The sequence below is a fragment of the Spermophilus citellus genome, assembly GCF_964194105.1.
Source record: "Spermophilus citellus genome assembly, chromosome: 13".
In the NCBI taxonomy this organism is placed as follows: domain Eukaryota; kingdom Metazoa; phylum Chordata; class Mammalia; order Rodentia; family Sciuridae; genus Spermophilus; species Spermophilus citellus.
The window spans coordinates 8877642-8893184 of record NC_138193.1 but is presented as its reverse complement, the minus strand read 5'-3'; the positions used below and the strand labels follow the sequence as shown (position 1 = coordinate 8893184).

Genomic DNA, 15543 nt, shown 5'->3' with positions numbered 1-15543 from the left:
TCCCCATGTGTTCAGCTTAACTCTTGTCTTATCCAAAATCATGACTTGTGAAATGTTGCAGAAATGGAGTCATGCCAAAAGTTGGGATGTTCTGGGGAGCATGGGCTGTCATTCTATTCTGTCTCTGCATTCTGATGTGTTAGCAGGTGGGAACTTGAAGATGTGCTTAGGCCATGGATTCTCCTTCCCTGGGAAGGGGCTTCTCAAAGCAGCCCTTGTCCCTGTTTCACCTGCTTCCCCAGGAGGACACAATAAGAACGTTCTTACAAGTTGGCCCCCGGTCTTGGTCTTCCAGCCTCCCAAGTTTGAGAAATAAAATCTGTGCTATGAATTACCCAGTGTCTTGTATTCTGCCATCACAACACGAACTATGCTAAGATAAGTCAATCAGCAGTCTCCCAAGTGTTTACATTGTGGTAATTGACACCAAACATCCGTTTTTGTAATTAAACCATTTTGGAGGACACAGTTGAGTGGCATTAACCATGTTTATGTTGGTATAGGCGTCACCACCATGCATCTCCAGAACTAACTCTTGCCATCAATGCTGAATTCTAGTGCCCTTGAGGCCCAGGAAAAGAACATTGTACTTTATCTTTTTATGAACCTGATAATTGAGAATCTGAGATAAGTGAAGTCCTACAAAATTTGCCTTTCTCTGGACAGGATCATTTTCAAGGGATGCAGATCACCCCCACTCATGGGCATACCAGGTCCACTGCCAACTCTGCGGGTGTTTCAGTGCACTCTCAGTGACAGTGGTGACTGTGTGCACATGAGCTGTGTGTCCAGCTCAGATCCCAGGATCTAGGGTCTTTGGTTCCACGCAGCCTGTAGGTTGCCTCCTCCTCCAGGTCTCTGCAGGCCAGTGGCACGAAGGCCCTGGGCCTGGTGGTTTCTTTAGGTGAGTGCAATACGTGTCCACAGTGCCGTGGGTCATCATGGACTATAAATAGAAGCAATGCCTGGATACTCCTGGGATCTCAGTGGGCTCAGCCTGTGTGCTGAGAATTGTTGTGACTTCCTAATTAATGGGCCCCCAGAATCCCAGAGAAAAGGGCAAGTCCAGAGCCAGTGGAAACTCAGTGTCTCTGAGAGAACTTTTGGGGTGGGGGGCCGGGATACATTGATGTGATGTCTCTGATGCAGAGTCACGTGCTTCGAATCCAGGTAGAGGTGCTCAGAGCAGCCTGGGCTGGCACGTGGGTTCCCCACCTCCACACCTGTGGAACATCTTGGGGCTCTGAGAAGCACAGCAGCCTGACCACGTGAGGGCATCTGCTGTCTGCATACAGTGAGCTGGGTTTTCTTCACGTCTCTCAGCAATTCCACATAACACCAGCTCTGAACCCAGAGTCCTGGGCACTTAGTTGAGGCTCAGTCAGCTCCTACTTCTCTCTACCTGACAGAGCCCTCCTGGCTCCCTCTGTACTCATTGCGTTGAAGATGAAAACCTGGAGGGTGGGACTTCCCATCATCCAGAAGTTCCCAAACACATTCCACTGTGTCATTTGTTCCTGGAACCCAAATGGTTGGGGTGGGCCACAAGCACCCTGGCCTCCATGTGTGGGAACCATGGTAGTATAATCAAGAGACAGCAAGGAGAGGGGTTGGACTGATCAGTGCAGATGGCAGGGCAGAGTACAGAGTGGAATGGAGAGTTCTCACCCGGGGTGATTGTTGTGATGTGCACAAATGCTCTGCTGGTGCTGGGGTGCCCTCATGTTTTCTGGGGTCTTGAAAGGCTACAGATGCCCACAGAGTGTTCTCAGATGCACATAGTGGGAGGCCCATTGCTCACTACGTACCTGTGGAAGAAGTAGGAGGCCCCCTTAGTGTGGAGGTGCCATCTAGAAGGCAGCCTCACTTCTCTGAAAAACTTGATTGGAAAAAAAGGGTACGGACCTGTGCCCAAAGGGCCATATATGCTCCTGGAAGTTGGTGGTGGAAACAGTTCTCCATCCATTAATCACTCCCTCACTCACTAATGTCCTTGTGTCCCTGAGAAAGGCTCTCCCTTTCCTGGTTTTCCTGAATAGAAATCCTCTTGCATCTTGGGTGAATAGGGTTATGGGTTGAGCAGAGGGTGTTGGTCCACTGAACATCTTAGAGACTGTCCTTTATGGAGCCTAATGATCCTCATTGGGGAATGAGGCCAGGGTCCTAACTGTGGTTAGTGTGAGGACACCCTGGGTTCAGAGAGGGAAAGAAGGACAGGGGAAACTCAGATGTCCTTCATGGCCCCTGGAGTTAGAGGACTTACCCCTTTGCACCTGGGATCGGGAGACCTCATTTCCTCGAGGACACGCACACTCAGGTGTAGGTCTGGAGTGTGGGTTCCTTTCTGGGGTCCAGGGCTGTTGTTAGCCACCAGGAATGACGGTGCTCTCCATGCTCAGTGGAGCCAGTTTTGCCAGGAAAGAGAGCCCATGGTCACACCTTGTCCAAAGCATCCCACGCCAGGGGCTCCCATCCCTACATTCCTGTCCGGAAAGGAAGCCCCTGAGAGGCAAGGTGGGTCCAACCACCTCCCATGTGTTCACTCATCACTGTGTTCCAGCAGTCACCCCAGTTAACAGTCCTGATGGGATTGGATGTGGCTCAGATGTCACGCTCATGAGCTCTACCCTGCTACAGGTGCAGTTCTGCAGTGGGAGAAACTCAAAACCTAAAAACACATGCACATGAAAGAAAAGAGCAAGAGCCAGAGCCCAAACAGGCCAGGTGTGGCAAAGACAGCTGGAGTGCCTAGGTGGGGACTCAGAATTATGTCAGTGGGGTGGCACTGCTGCTGGCACCAGCATGATAACCGAGAGCCAGCCCTGCTCATTTTTGGGAGCAGTGTGTTGGGGAAGGCAGCAGAAATTGAGAGGCGGGATTGAGTTTGGCCCTAGGAGGAGGTTGGGTAAAAGGCCAGTGTGGGTTGGAGGGCCTGGGCAGATAGAGAGAGGCCAGGGCACACCCCAAAGCCTGGAGACTGCACTTGATGTCCAGGGTTGTGGAACACCACCTCCCCTCTTACTCACAACTGAGAGCAAGGGGCATTGATAAGTTCAGTTTGTGTGTGGCTGCATGCAAGGTGGCTCGGCTAGGCACCTCTGTTTCCTTGACTCAGGAGGCTGGGAGTCCAGGCTCCACTGAGGCTCAGCTGGGAGGATCGGAGTCTGAGTTTAAGGCTGTGTTCCTGGTGGGATCCATGTTGGCTGAGCCTCAGTGTTTTTGTGATGAGAGGACGGGTGAGTGTCATGTCTTTATCACAGGACACACTTGTTAAATGGACTTGTTTGCTCTGAGGAGGAAAGAGAGAGGGGGGAGTGGTGCTGGAGACAGGGATGCAGACAGGGGTCATGGACTTGGCATAACTCAGTCTTGGAGGTGATATCCCATCACCTGTACCCACTTCATTTCCCATGAATCCAGAGGTTGAGCCCCCTTGAGGTGAGGGGTGAAGTGGTTCTGGGCAGCAGGATGCTGTGGTACCTCGGAGTCTCTGTGAGACCCAACACTAGACACACTTGGCCCTTTTGAAATCTTAGGAGAAGCCTTGGGAAGTTGTATGGCAGAGGGGAGCAGCCTCTGCATCTCAGTCACCTCCAACTTGCCATGATGTAGAATGGGAACTGCAGCCACGATGGGACGGACATGGGCCACGTCCCTGTGTGGGACACAGGCCTGATTGAGTTGGGGTGCATTCTTTGTCTCTCCCCTTCTTGTGATTGTCCCATCTCTACGTTTGTGCTTTAGCCACCTGTGAGTCCCATCTCTGGTTTCAGAGAGAATAGAGGGTGTTATGGGCCAATAGACACAATAAACCCTAGAGATTAGATGCTACCCTACTTTCCAGAAAAGACTGGGCACACCATGAGTGGCACAATGATGGGACCAGGGTCCAAAAGCTGCTGAGAGGGAAGGACTGGTTGTGAATGCATTTGTGAAGGCTCCAAGCTGGAATTCTGTTGGCACCAAGCAGGGCAGATGCTGGTGGGGGTATTTGGGTAGTTGTTGGTGAACACCTGCGCACCTGAGATGGGTAGGCATGGAGGAGAAATCAGCAGCCCATAGGGCTTTTGAAAGTGGTCTTATGTGAAAAGAGGCTCAGGTATGGGCACAGGAAATGACATCATTGCCTTGACAATGGATCAAACAGAACATGGAACCCTGGTATCCAGGCACCCACTTCACTGACCAAGCCATCCGAGCTCATTTGTTTGGAGACACTGGAGTGAGAAGGATGTTCTCCTGTGGTCGCAAACAATGCCGAGCCTCAGGCTCCCAGGAATCTCAGGAGGGCCAACTAGCCCTTTTGTGGATGCACTGGGTGAGGCTTCATCTTAGACGCCAGAGCCTCTGGCGATTGTCGCAGAGGAGCTCAAGAGTAACAGTGAGTAGCACAGGGCAGGTGAGCCCAGCAGGCCCTCTAGTCTGATCCCTGATGAATGGCCCAGGACTCCTATTCTGACTGTGTGTGTGTGTGTGTGTGTGTGTGTGTGTGTGTGTGTGTGTGTTTGTACTGATGGGAACTGTCCCATTGTGCTTTGACTCTAGTGTATTGGCACAAGTCATTTTTCTGTTTGTCACCATTTCCATTTTGAACCCACCATTCTTGGTCCCAACCCAGGGTGAAAATGATCAGAACACGGAGGAGCCCTTCAGGGTACAGAGCCTTGAACCTTACAGGCAGGACCAGCTTAGGAATGAGCTCCTGCCTGTCATTTGTGGGAGGAACCTAGATTTCAGCAGCAACATGGGGTTCATCTCCTGGGATTCCATCCCCACCCAGCAGGTGCTGGATCTCTTGTTCCCAAGGTAAGCACCAGACCACCAAGCCCAAGTGTGTAGCCCCCTCATGCCTGGGTCTTGGGGCTGCCATGTACCTCTCAGGGACCCAAAGGTTTGTGATACCTAATGAGATAGAGGACCACACTCATAGTGGAATGTCAGCCCCGAATGGGACGAGTCCTGGAGGTGCCTGCCGCAGCCTTGCAAGGGGAGTGAACTCCCCTCTCAGGCAGAGAAACCATCCTGACTCCAGCTGACCCACAGAGGTCCGTGGAGCAGTCCCCACACACTGGGCACCACAGCTCAATGGTGTGCGCTGAGCTCATTCCCAGGTGGACTCAGTGAGGCCAGGTGGTCTTTCTGGTTGATGTTGGCTTTGTGAAGAACGTAGATCTGTGCCAGAGGCGTCTCAAAACTCGGGCCTTGGGAAAAGCACTTTTGGGTTAATAAAGACATGTTAGTATACATAGTGGGACAGAGTGTCCTAGCTGGGACATAGCTGGACAGGGGCTTTGGACATGGCAGCTCCCACACCCAGAGATATGTGGGAATCAGCAGTTTGGGCTCATTCACTGATGAACATGGAGAAAGCACCCACTGTGTGAAGACACGTTTCCAGTCACGTTTCATAACTCAGTGAAAAATGGGGTGCAAATGACTGCCATTGTGTCCCTTTTCATGGGGGTCAGCCTAAAACCGCAGGTGCCATGAGTACCTATCCTACATGTGACTGCATCCCTGACTCCATGAGGCATAACTGCACATTGTCCTCTTCAGTGACTATGGTGGACCCCTGGACCTACTTCCACATGGAATGGGCTTGGGGTCAAGAGGGTGGGCTCCTGTTTCCAGAATAGGGACCTGCAAGGTGATTTGACTTGGGAAGGCTGAGGAAAGACTGCTCTCCCCAATTCTGTTTTCTGCCTGCAGTGTAAGGTGTGGGGCTTCAACAGTAGGAGGGGTAAGGCAGGGAGTTGTAGGTGGAGTCATGGTCCTCTGGGGAAGCCCCTGGGACAATGGATCCCCCACACTACACCTCCCTGTCCTCCCCCAGGGCCACAGAGATGTGGTCTGCACTCATGGGAAAAGAGAGGTCCACCGCTACTCAGGGGGACTCAGTGAGAGCTCACAGAGAATGAGGTAGCATTGCAGCCCACGCCAGGGGAGGAGGTGTCTCTTGAGCCCTGAGAAGAGTGGGCAGGAGGACATACACTCCTGGAAGGTGCATTCCAGGTTGGAGAGCATGTAGCCAAGGGGAAGAAGAGTGTCAGGCCTGCCCAGAGGAGGGGAGAGCTGGTCATACCATGGATCTAACGCTCCTTCCTTGAAGGCTCTTTGCCTAGCCACCTGTCCTGTCCCTGCCTGTACAGCCACTGTGTCTGGTCTGAGGTGGACTGGTGTGTTCAGAACCAGGGACGGTTCAGGAGTGTAGGGTCAGAGGTTTGCTCTGGAGGCCGTGGCGAAGGCAAGGCCTGGGTTTTGCTGACTCCACACCTGCCTCCCCACAGTGCCTCACCTTCCTTCCTGGGGACCTGGGTGAACTTCTACACCGAGGCTTCCCATCAGCCTCCAGGCTCTCTGAGTCTGCAGCTGCTGCTGCCGTACATGGGGCTCTTGCTGGTTGGCTTGTACCCGCAGCCCCAAGCACACCGCCTCCTGGCCCTAACTGAAGATGGCATATCAAGCCAGGCAGAGCCTGAGAGCCAGGCGGACTGGGGTGAGTACCTAAGGGTATATGAGGAAAGGTGCGACTGTTGTCCCACTGCAGGGAGTCTGTATGCCTGGTGTTGGGCTGGAAATTAGGATAAGCCTTTGTCCATTCAGGAAGTGACCCCAGTCTGCAAAGAGGTCCTGTGTGGGCTAAGGGCCTGAGGTCTTCCTGGCAGCAGGGGTATTGTGTGTCTGTGCGAAGGTCAGGGCAAGGCAGTCATGTTGGCATCTTTTCTCTAGCTACAAGCTTAGTTCTTGTCACGGCTCCTAAGCCAACCCCAGAGCCAGAGCCTTCTCCCTGGGAAGGGGCAGAGCCGGAGTCCAGGACATCAGGGGTCTCCACTAGGTACTCCCCACGGCCATCAGTGGAACCATCAGAGGGTAGGGAGCAGTGAGTCACAGTGGGCTCGGGATAACTGGGAGCCAAAACACAGTGTGCATTGACCCAATGCCCAGGAAGAGTCTGGTGGGACTTGTGCACAAAACAAAGTGTAATGATGGGGCATAAATCTGCAGGTTCTTCATGTTCCCCAGGGGCTGTGGACCTGCCTATCATGTGTTCTTTCCTTGGCCTGAGGAGGCATTGCAAAGCTATTATCCACGAGGGGCCAAGAAGAGAGGCTTCTTTGTCTTGTGTCAAAGAAGACAGACAACCACAGGGTGCCTACTTTGGCAGCCTTTCCTGACCTAGATGAGTACGTGAGAAAAGCAGTTCAATGACGAATCATTTCTGGCTTCCAATCTTTCTATTCATTGCAAACTGAGTCCACTTCGGACCAGAGGCCATTTCTAGAGAGAAGAGTGTGGTAGAATAGAACCCTTCACAGCTTGTAAACTCTTGGAGAGAGAGAGAGAGAGAGAGAGAGAGAGAGAGAGAGAGAGAGAGAGAGAGAGAAGAAGAAGAAGAAGAAGAAGAAGAAGAAGAAGAAGAAGAAGAAGAAGAAGAAGAAGAAGAGGAGGAGGAGGAGGAGAAGGAAGAAGAAGAAAAAGGAGAAGGAGGAGGAGGAGGACGAGGAGGAGGAGAAGAAAAATGAAAATAAGTTGAAGGAGGAGACCATGAATAAGAAGGTCAAGATGACTCTAAGAAGAAGCATGTGGAGAAGATGAAGAAGAACAAGAACAAGAAGGAGAAAAACAAGCCAAACAAGAAGTATAACAATAAATTGATTAAAAATGTGAATGAGAATTATATTCATGAGCAGGAAATGCAGAAGTGGGGAACTCAAGAGAAATGTATTGCTCTGGATGGCATAGCCCTGCTGGCTGTGGACATCCTCCACCCACGCTCAACACACCTCCAAACCATACCCCTCATTTACTATAGCCCTGTATGAGTGGATGAATCCACTGGCAAGGTGGAGGCACCACCATCAAGTGCTTCCCCCAAACCCACCTGTGATCATTGCTGCAGTGGGGAGAAAACCTTCAACACATGAGTCTTTGGGGACCAATCCAGATACAAAGTCTAGCTGTTTCTCTTTGGTGGGTCCAACGTGAACTAAGAGGTTTTGGGGTACAAGGGGCTATTTCCTTGAAAGGTGTTCCTGTAGTGGACCTCCTGTGCATAGAGGGTCCTCAGGGAGGAATCAGTGGGGAGTCTTTGGTGGAACAGTAGCTGGATTCGGGGGCTCTCAGGTCTGTGTGTGAGACCTGAGCTGGCAGAGGCCCTCAGTTGTGGGGGATGTTGGGTAGTGTATTCCTTGAGTGTCACCTACCACGCCTCTGCCCCTGCCTCTCCAGAGCTGAGGACCCCTGCTGATGGGAACGTATATTACGCCCTGGATGGAGGAGTGGATTATAACTTTCTTCTTCGGGAAACAGCTGCCAGCAAGTCGTTGAAGGTCAAGCCAAAGGAGGTAAACAGCCACCTTCTTCACTCTTCACTCCTGGTGCCACTCCACATCCTCCAAGGGGACAAGAACCTCAGGTTCTGGATGGATGTTGTAGAATGCCCACAGAGCCAACTGCCAGGCTGGGTGGGGTGCAGGTGCGGGGCTTTGCTGATGTTGTCATCCCCCACAGTTCTTGGAGCCTTCTGTGGCAGTGGCATCCAGGATCCCAGCAGCTGTGAGCAGCAGCTCTGCAGTGGCTGCAGGATCATTGCCCCAGGCCACCCAAAGCAATGAGTGGTGCCTGAGAAAAGTCACCAGTAGCAGCTCCTCACTGCTTCACTCCAGCGAGCAGGTGGAAGACAGCCGCTTTGTTCACGTCCTCCTAGAGGGACAGAGCCTGAGGGAGACAAAGCGCATCCTGGTAAGCCCGACAGCAGGGCTGCCTCTTGGGTGTCCACACAGTGGAAGGCAGGAGACACAGCCAACCCCAGGGCTATGGTGGGAAATAAAGAAGAGAGAGGTCCGTCTTAAGGGCTTGACCTGAGGAGGGAGAGCATCAGCATGCCCAGCTCCAGCGGTGAGTGGGCCTGTGTATTATGGGTTTTGCAGGCCAGAAGTGCAGACGGAAGTGCTGTGTACAGATGAAGGCAGAGATATGTCCAGGGTGCAGGCTGCAGTGCCTAGAACTTGGTATTCTCAATGAGTGAGGTTGGAGCAGAGGAGGTGGCAGTGACTTGTCCCATGTGTAGGAGGGGATGTGTTCCTGGTGGCAGGGAAGGGAACCTCCTTAGCATGGCTAGGTGTGGGAATTTGGGGTCAGGATCACCTGGGGGTTTATGCCAAAGCTTCAGAATGTCAGCCTTTGCATGTATGTAAATACGAGCTAAAGGGGTTCTTGGCAGTATTTCTATGGATGTGCAGTAGACACGCTAATGCTGTAGGTGTCCAGCTGCAGAGGAGACATGCTCAGTGACGGCCAGTGCTGAGTCAAGTACATCATTCCAACCAGACCCGCACCGAGCTTCCAGAGGCCAGGGCCTCTCAAGGCTATCATGAAGCACTCAAGTGCACACTCTTGTATCTGAGTCTGTTTTGTGTAGTGGCAGTCAGGACCAACATTTTCAGTGCATCTGCCTCTTCCACCCACAAAGGCAGCCTGCATCCCAGAGCACACTTGGTGCGCAGGTCCCTGGCCCATTGCTCTCGTCTCAGTGAGATGAGAGTGTGTCTGTGCATAGGCAGTTTGGTCCTTTGAGCTGAGTGGAATGTGGCTCCCCAGGGGGAGGGGGGATGGCAGGTACAGGCAGATATTTGTACCAGGATTGTTCTAGTAGCACATTGCAAGAACCCAGGGGGTATATGGAGGCCATACTCAGGTAGCAGGATAACAAGCTTGTGCCCTTGTATATGTAGCTGAGGTTTCTCCTGAATGTTTGACCACAGTCTTCTGGGTAGCTCCTCTAAAAGCCATTCTCTGATGACATTTGTCCCACCCTGATCCAGGTGACCTGTGTGGATACGGTAACGAGCCTCATCCGCAGGGCCTTGGACCAAAATTTGTTGCAGCAGGAGGATCCAGACAACTTTGAGCTGCTGAGAATGATGTCTGAGAATGAGAGTAAGTAGACAATCAGACAGTGGGGAGACATGATCCACAGTGGGCTCAGGATAACTCACAAGAGAAAGTGGGCCTTGGCCCCAAAATAGCCAGAATGTGGTGGGCCTGGTGCAGGAAACCAAGTGCAGTGATGAGCGTGTCCAATGTGGAAGTGCTCAATGAGGCCCCCAGGGGGCTGCTGGACCTCCCTAAATGTGTTCCCACCTGGACCTGGTCTGGCAATGCAAAGCTAATATCGATGAGGGGCAAGGAAGAGAGAGGCTCAATCCATCAGCAGTTTGGTTTATGGCTCACTGATAAGGATGCCTTCAAATGAAGAGGAGGAGAACATGGGTCCTGATTGGATCAGCATTGCTATGGACGGAAGCAGCACAGGTCCCAATCCATGGCCAGGATATGAGAAGTCAAGAATGTCAGGATTGCAGCAACTGGGAACAGGACTCAGTGAAGAGGAAGTCAAGGCCAGGGGACAGCCTGTTTGGGTTCTTTTTGGAACAATTCCAAGTCCTCTGTGCCTGGGTGCCCATCTCCTGAAGATATCAGAATGGCCAGGTTATTATTCCTTCCAGCAACAAAGGAGGGCATCTGAAGATCATAGGCCACAATGCTGAGCTGTCCACAATGCCAGTGCTCTTTCCTTTCTTGTGAGCCCAACACTCCTAGCCTCCACCATCCCAGCCTGTCCACAATAGAACCCACCATCTGTCGGACACGTAAGTGAGTTTTCCCATTTTCACACACCGCCTCATTTGGGTTGGCTCTGTCTTACACATGAGGAAGACTGAGGTGCAAGGAGCTGGGCAAAGGGCAGTGTCTGCGAATCTCAGGGACTTGGGAGGCAGCGCAGGAGGATGGGGATTTCCAAACAGCCTCAGAAATTTAGGGAGAGCCTGTACCCAAGTAAAAAGGCCTGGGAATGGTCTCAGTGCTTAAGTGCCTCTGGTTTTATCCCTGGTACAAAAATAAGCCAATCAATAAGGAATTACCAAACTGAGAATCTACAAAGGTGATTTCAGAAACAGACACTTTCAACCCAGCATCAGTTGAGAGCAGGCTCCAGACCAGGGAGGTTTGTGTGTAACCGACATCAAAATGGAGGACTACCGGGGCCCTGGAACCCACTAGGTGTGATGGCATCTATGCCTTATGGCAGGAGGGTGGCAGTGATGCTGGCCCTCTCCTAGATTTTGGAAACCTTGTTTTCATTGGGGAAGCTTTTTGGAGGTGGAATCTATTTTAGCAATCCTGGTCCAGATGAGGTGCTGACTACCACAGGTAGAAGCCTATCCAGAATGCGGTGTCTGTTATTCAGTCTTTCCGGACTGTGACAATGACAAAGAAAGAAGTCACTTGTCTTTGGTCTTGGTTTCACTCCTGGCCATTGATTGAGAACTGATTTCATCTTGGCCTACTGAACACAGGCTGCATCTGGGCAGAAGAGTGTGATAGATTTGAACTCCTCAGGACCCCCCACCGTTGCCAGAGAAAGAAGGAGAAGGAGGAGGAGGAGAAAGAGGACAAGCCTGAGTCGGGAGAGGATCACACGATGAAGAGCAAGAGGAAGAAGAAGAAAAAGAAGGAGGTGAACAGAAGGAAGGGTGGAGGGAGATACACAAGAAGAACAAGAAGGAATCATGTAAGAACAAGAAAAAGACCCAGAAAGAACTACAAGAAGATGCAGGACAGAAAGAAGAGCCAGAAGTAGAACAAGAACCAGAATAAAAGTACCAAGCAGACAGCTCATGATGAGAAACAAGGGGAAGGAGAGCGAACCTAGAAAACAATAGAGTTCTCCAGGGCACCACCCTGCTGAAGTCCTCCCACGTCCATGCCCAACACACCTCTGATGGATACCACCTCCCCTCCGCGTATTCATCCATGAGTGGATTCATCAAGGGCAAGTGGATGAATTCACCCACCATCCAACGCTTCCCTGAATGCCCATGTGTGAACATGGCTGCACTGGGGAGAAACGCCTAAGCACAGGAGCCTTTGCCAATCCTGATGCAAAGCCTAGCAGTGTCTCTGTGGCAGATCCAACCTGCACTGAGAAGTTCTGGGGCCCCAGGTGCTGTTTCCATTGTCAGATGCTCTTTTGGTTTAGAATCCTGTCCATCATCTTCTCCAGGGAAGAATCACTGAGGGAGTCTCTGGTGGCACTGTAGCTGGATAGGAGGGCTCTCAAGTCTGGTGCAGGCTCGCCCTGGCGGAGACTCTCAGGGGTTGTGGGTGTTTTGTGGTATAATCCTTGAGTGCCACCTAACAATTCTCTCCACTTCACTCTGCAGAAATCAAGGTCCCTGACCATTCACTCATGTATCTGTCCATGAATCCGCGGATAAAATATCATTTCATCGTGAGGAAACGCCCCCAGGTCAAGGGAAAGGAGGTAAACACCTACCTTATTCAAGCTATACTTGTGCTTCCATTCCACTTCCACCTGGGGAAATAAGAGGCCTCATCACCTGGACATATGTGCTAGAAGCCCATAGAGCCAACTGACAGGCTGGGGTGGCTTTCTGTTTCTGGGTTTGCTGATGTTCCATCCCCCACAGTTCTCAGAATCAACCTGCAAGTCCTCCAGGCCGCTTTCCCACAAGCAGGTGGGAGACACCTGCTTAATTCGTGTCCACTTGGAAACACAAAGTCCAAAGATGGCCAAGAAAGTCCTGGTAAGCCTGGGAGCAGGGGTGTCCCCTGGTGCTTACACCTGGGTGGGGAGCAGACACTGGTCCAATACCATGGACTACTCATGCCCTCTTGCATTGGAGCTTCTGGATGATCAGGAGGATAGATGGGAATCAAGAAGGGAGAGGAAAGGCTGGAGCTGAGATGAGGGAGAGCAGCAGCTTGTCCACCGCCATGTCTGAGGGAGTCTGTGTGTCAGGTGGCAGCATGCAGTCCAGAAGGGCAGGGGCAGGTATGGGTGACAGATGAGAATAGGACAAGACCTAGGTTGCAGGTTCCCGTGTATGGGATGCTGACGTCTATGGAGGAGGACAGCAGTGTGAGGTTCTGCATGTTCCTTGAACAAGGAGCTGAGAGGGTCTCTCTGCGGTCTTGATAAGGATATGGAGCAAGCACACTAAATGTCCAGGTAACCTGCAGGATAGGAGTTCTTTCCAATGACCACCCTTGCCGGTTGAGGTGCCCTCCTACACCCCAGCCAGCACTGAGCCTCTGGAGGCCAGGAGCTCTCGTGGCTATCTTTCGTCACTCCTGTGTGTGGTCATGTTCCTGGGTCTGTTTTTGGCCCTGACAATCCAGACCAAAGCCTCTAGGCTTTGTGCCTAGGCCATTCCCAATGCCGCCTGCATCCTCGGGCAGACCTGGGATCTCGGAGGCTATTGTCCCATTCCTCCCAACTTGTGGGATGAGATTGCATCTGTATGCAGGTAGTGGGGTCCTTTCACTTCGAGAGGAGTGCAGCTCCACAAAGAGCAATGGCAGGTCCAGGAAGTCCTATGTACAAGGATTGGGCGAGTAGCCTGTGGGAAGAGCCCACGCGATGAGCAGGAGGCCAGCCTCAGGTAGTAGGGTCATGGATGTTGCCCTGTATTTAGAGTGGAGGTGCCTCCAGAATGCCCCTGCCCACTGTCCTTGAGTAGTCACTTCAAGGCCCATTTCCTGAAGGCCTGTCTCCCATGCTGCTCCAGGTGACCTGCCACGATAGGGCTCCTGCCGTCATCCGCAGGGCCCTGGAGCTACACTTGCTCACTGAGGAGAAGCCGGAGGAATATGAGCTGGGCCAAATCATCTCTCACCGTCAGAGTAAGTGGGACAGTCAGATGGCAGAGAGCAAGGGTCAGGATGTGGACTCAGGTCAACTCTTAGCACCAAAGAGTAGTCTCTGACCCCCAAGAACACTCCAACAGGGTGTGTTGGGTTCGTGCACAAAGACAAGTGCACTTCTGCTGGTGGAAGGTCTCGAGGTCCAATGGTGTACCCCAGTGGATATTGCGGCTCCCCACCAGGTGCCTCCCCTGGACATGAACAGGCATCCAAAGCTGACATCAGTGAGGAGTGAGAAGGAAAGCCTCTGTCCAGGAGCAGTATGCTTTCATGGCCTGGGATAGGAGTGGTTTCAGAGGAACAGGGGAATGCATGGGCTAAAGAGGGAACTGGCATTTTGTGGACTGAAGCAGTAGGATTGAAAGCCTTGTGTGTGACCAGAAAACCACTGCCTGGGCAGAGCATTGCCAGGATTCTAGCAAGCAGTAACAGGATGAAATTGGGAATAAAACACAGCCTGGGAGACAGCTTGAATCATCTGTGTTTGCATAAATTCCATGGTCTTCCGCACCTGAGTCCACTTGCCAAGGAGTGATCACAATAGCCAGGTTATGACCCCTAACTAAAGTCAGATGAGGGTTTCCTGAGCATGTCGGCCACAGAGGTCATCTGATAATAATGCCAGTGCTTTTTCGTTGGTTGGTTGGTTGGTTTTTGTGAGCCAAACACCTCAGCAGCCATTATCCCAGCCTATGTACGCTGAAGACCACCATCCCTATGAGTTCTAGGATCACTTGTCTCCTATCTTAACCTTCTGTTAGGTTAGTAGAATCTATGGAAGAGGAAGTCTGTGTGGGGCCTTGGTAGCCTAAGAAATTCATAGCAGAGATCCCTACATCCAACCCAGAAGGGATGGAGAACAGGCTCTAGGTTAGAGGAGGGCGACAGGAAACAGGTGTTCAGAGGAAGGAGAAGCAGGCTGTTGTATTCCCCCACTCGGGGTCATGGTACCACTGAGCCATACACCATGTTGGAGGAAGCATTCCCTTTGCTGGTCTTTGGAACCATTGTTCTCAGTAGGGCAGCATTTGTAATGTGGCCTCCATTCTCAGAAGCCTGGTTCACATGGAGGCAGGCTCCACCAACACAGAAGCATGGCTCTATTGTGGTATCCATGCTGGTCAGCCTGTCCTCACTGTGGCCATACTTGAGGAAAATAACTCAGAGGAGGAATCCTAGGCCTTTTCTCCGGGTTTCACAACTTTCTCTTTGGTTGTGCACTGAGGCTGTTCATAAAGCTCTAGTGTGTGGCAGTGGAGAGCTCCTCAGCCCTTGCCACAAAGGCATAGACTGGGAGAGAGAGAACGAGGCTGGCAGAGAGGGAGAGAGAGAAAGATGGAGAGGAGAAGGAGGACCTCTACTTGGAGAATGAGGATTCAGTGGAGCCAACAGGAACAAGGTACTGTTGCCCAGGGCGCACCCCTGTTTAGGTCTTCCTCCACCCATGCTCCACTTTTCTTCCAGTCCCTCCCACCTCCCAGTAGAGTATTCATCTTGAATGAGAATTTCATGATGACATCAGAGCACTCACCATCCAATGCTTCCCTCCAAACCCACCTATGAAGATGGCTCATGTGGGGACTGAATCTTCGGCACAGGAGCCTTTTGTGGGAGATTTCAGATGCAAACCCTAGTGGTGTGCTTTGGCAGATGCAAGAGGACCTGAGATGTTCTGGAGTCCAAAGCCTTTGGTAGGAACAGACATTAGGTCTGTTGAAGTGCTCTGCCTAGTTCCTCAGGGAGGACTGTGGAGGCTGTCTTTGTTGGTATTGGTGCTGAATTGGGGAGCTCTCAGGTGTGTGGCTCTGGCCT

The 15543-nt window shown here is 51.9% G+C and overlaps 1 protein-coding gene across 1 annotated transcript; it reads left to right on the top strand.

Moving 5' to 3' along the window:
- Positions 1-6514: 6514 nt before the first annotated feature.
- Positions 6515-13966, top strand: LOC308632458 (uncharacterized protein; the record flags this gene model as incomplete). Its single annotated transcript, XM_081264554.1, has 8 exons — positions 6515-6524; positions 8230-8345; positions 8512-8742; positions 9825-9939; positions 12228-12328; positions 12495-12611; positions 13596-13710; positions 13815-13966. 8 exons carry the CDS (start codon positions 6515-6517, stop codon positions 13964-13966), a joined length of 957 nt encoding a protein of 318 aa, XP_081120680.1.
- Between the last annotated feature and the right edge of the window lie 1577 nt (positions 13967-15543).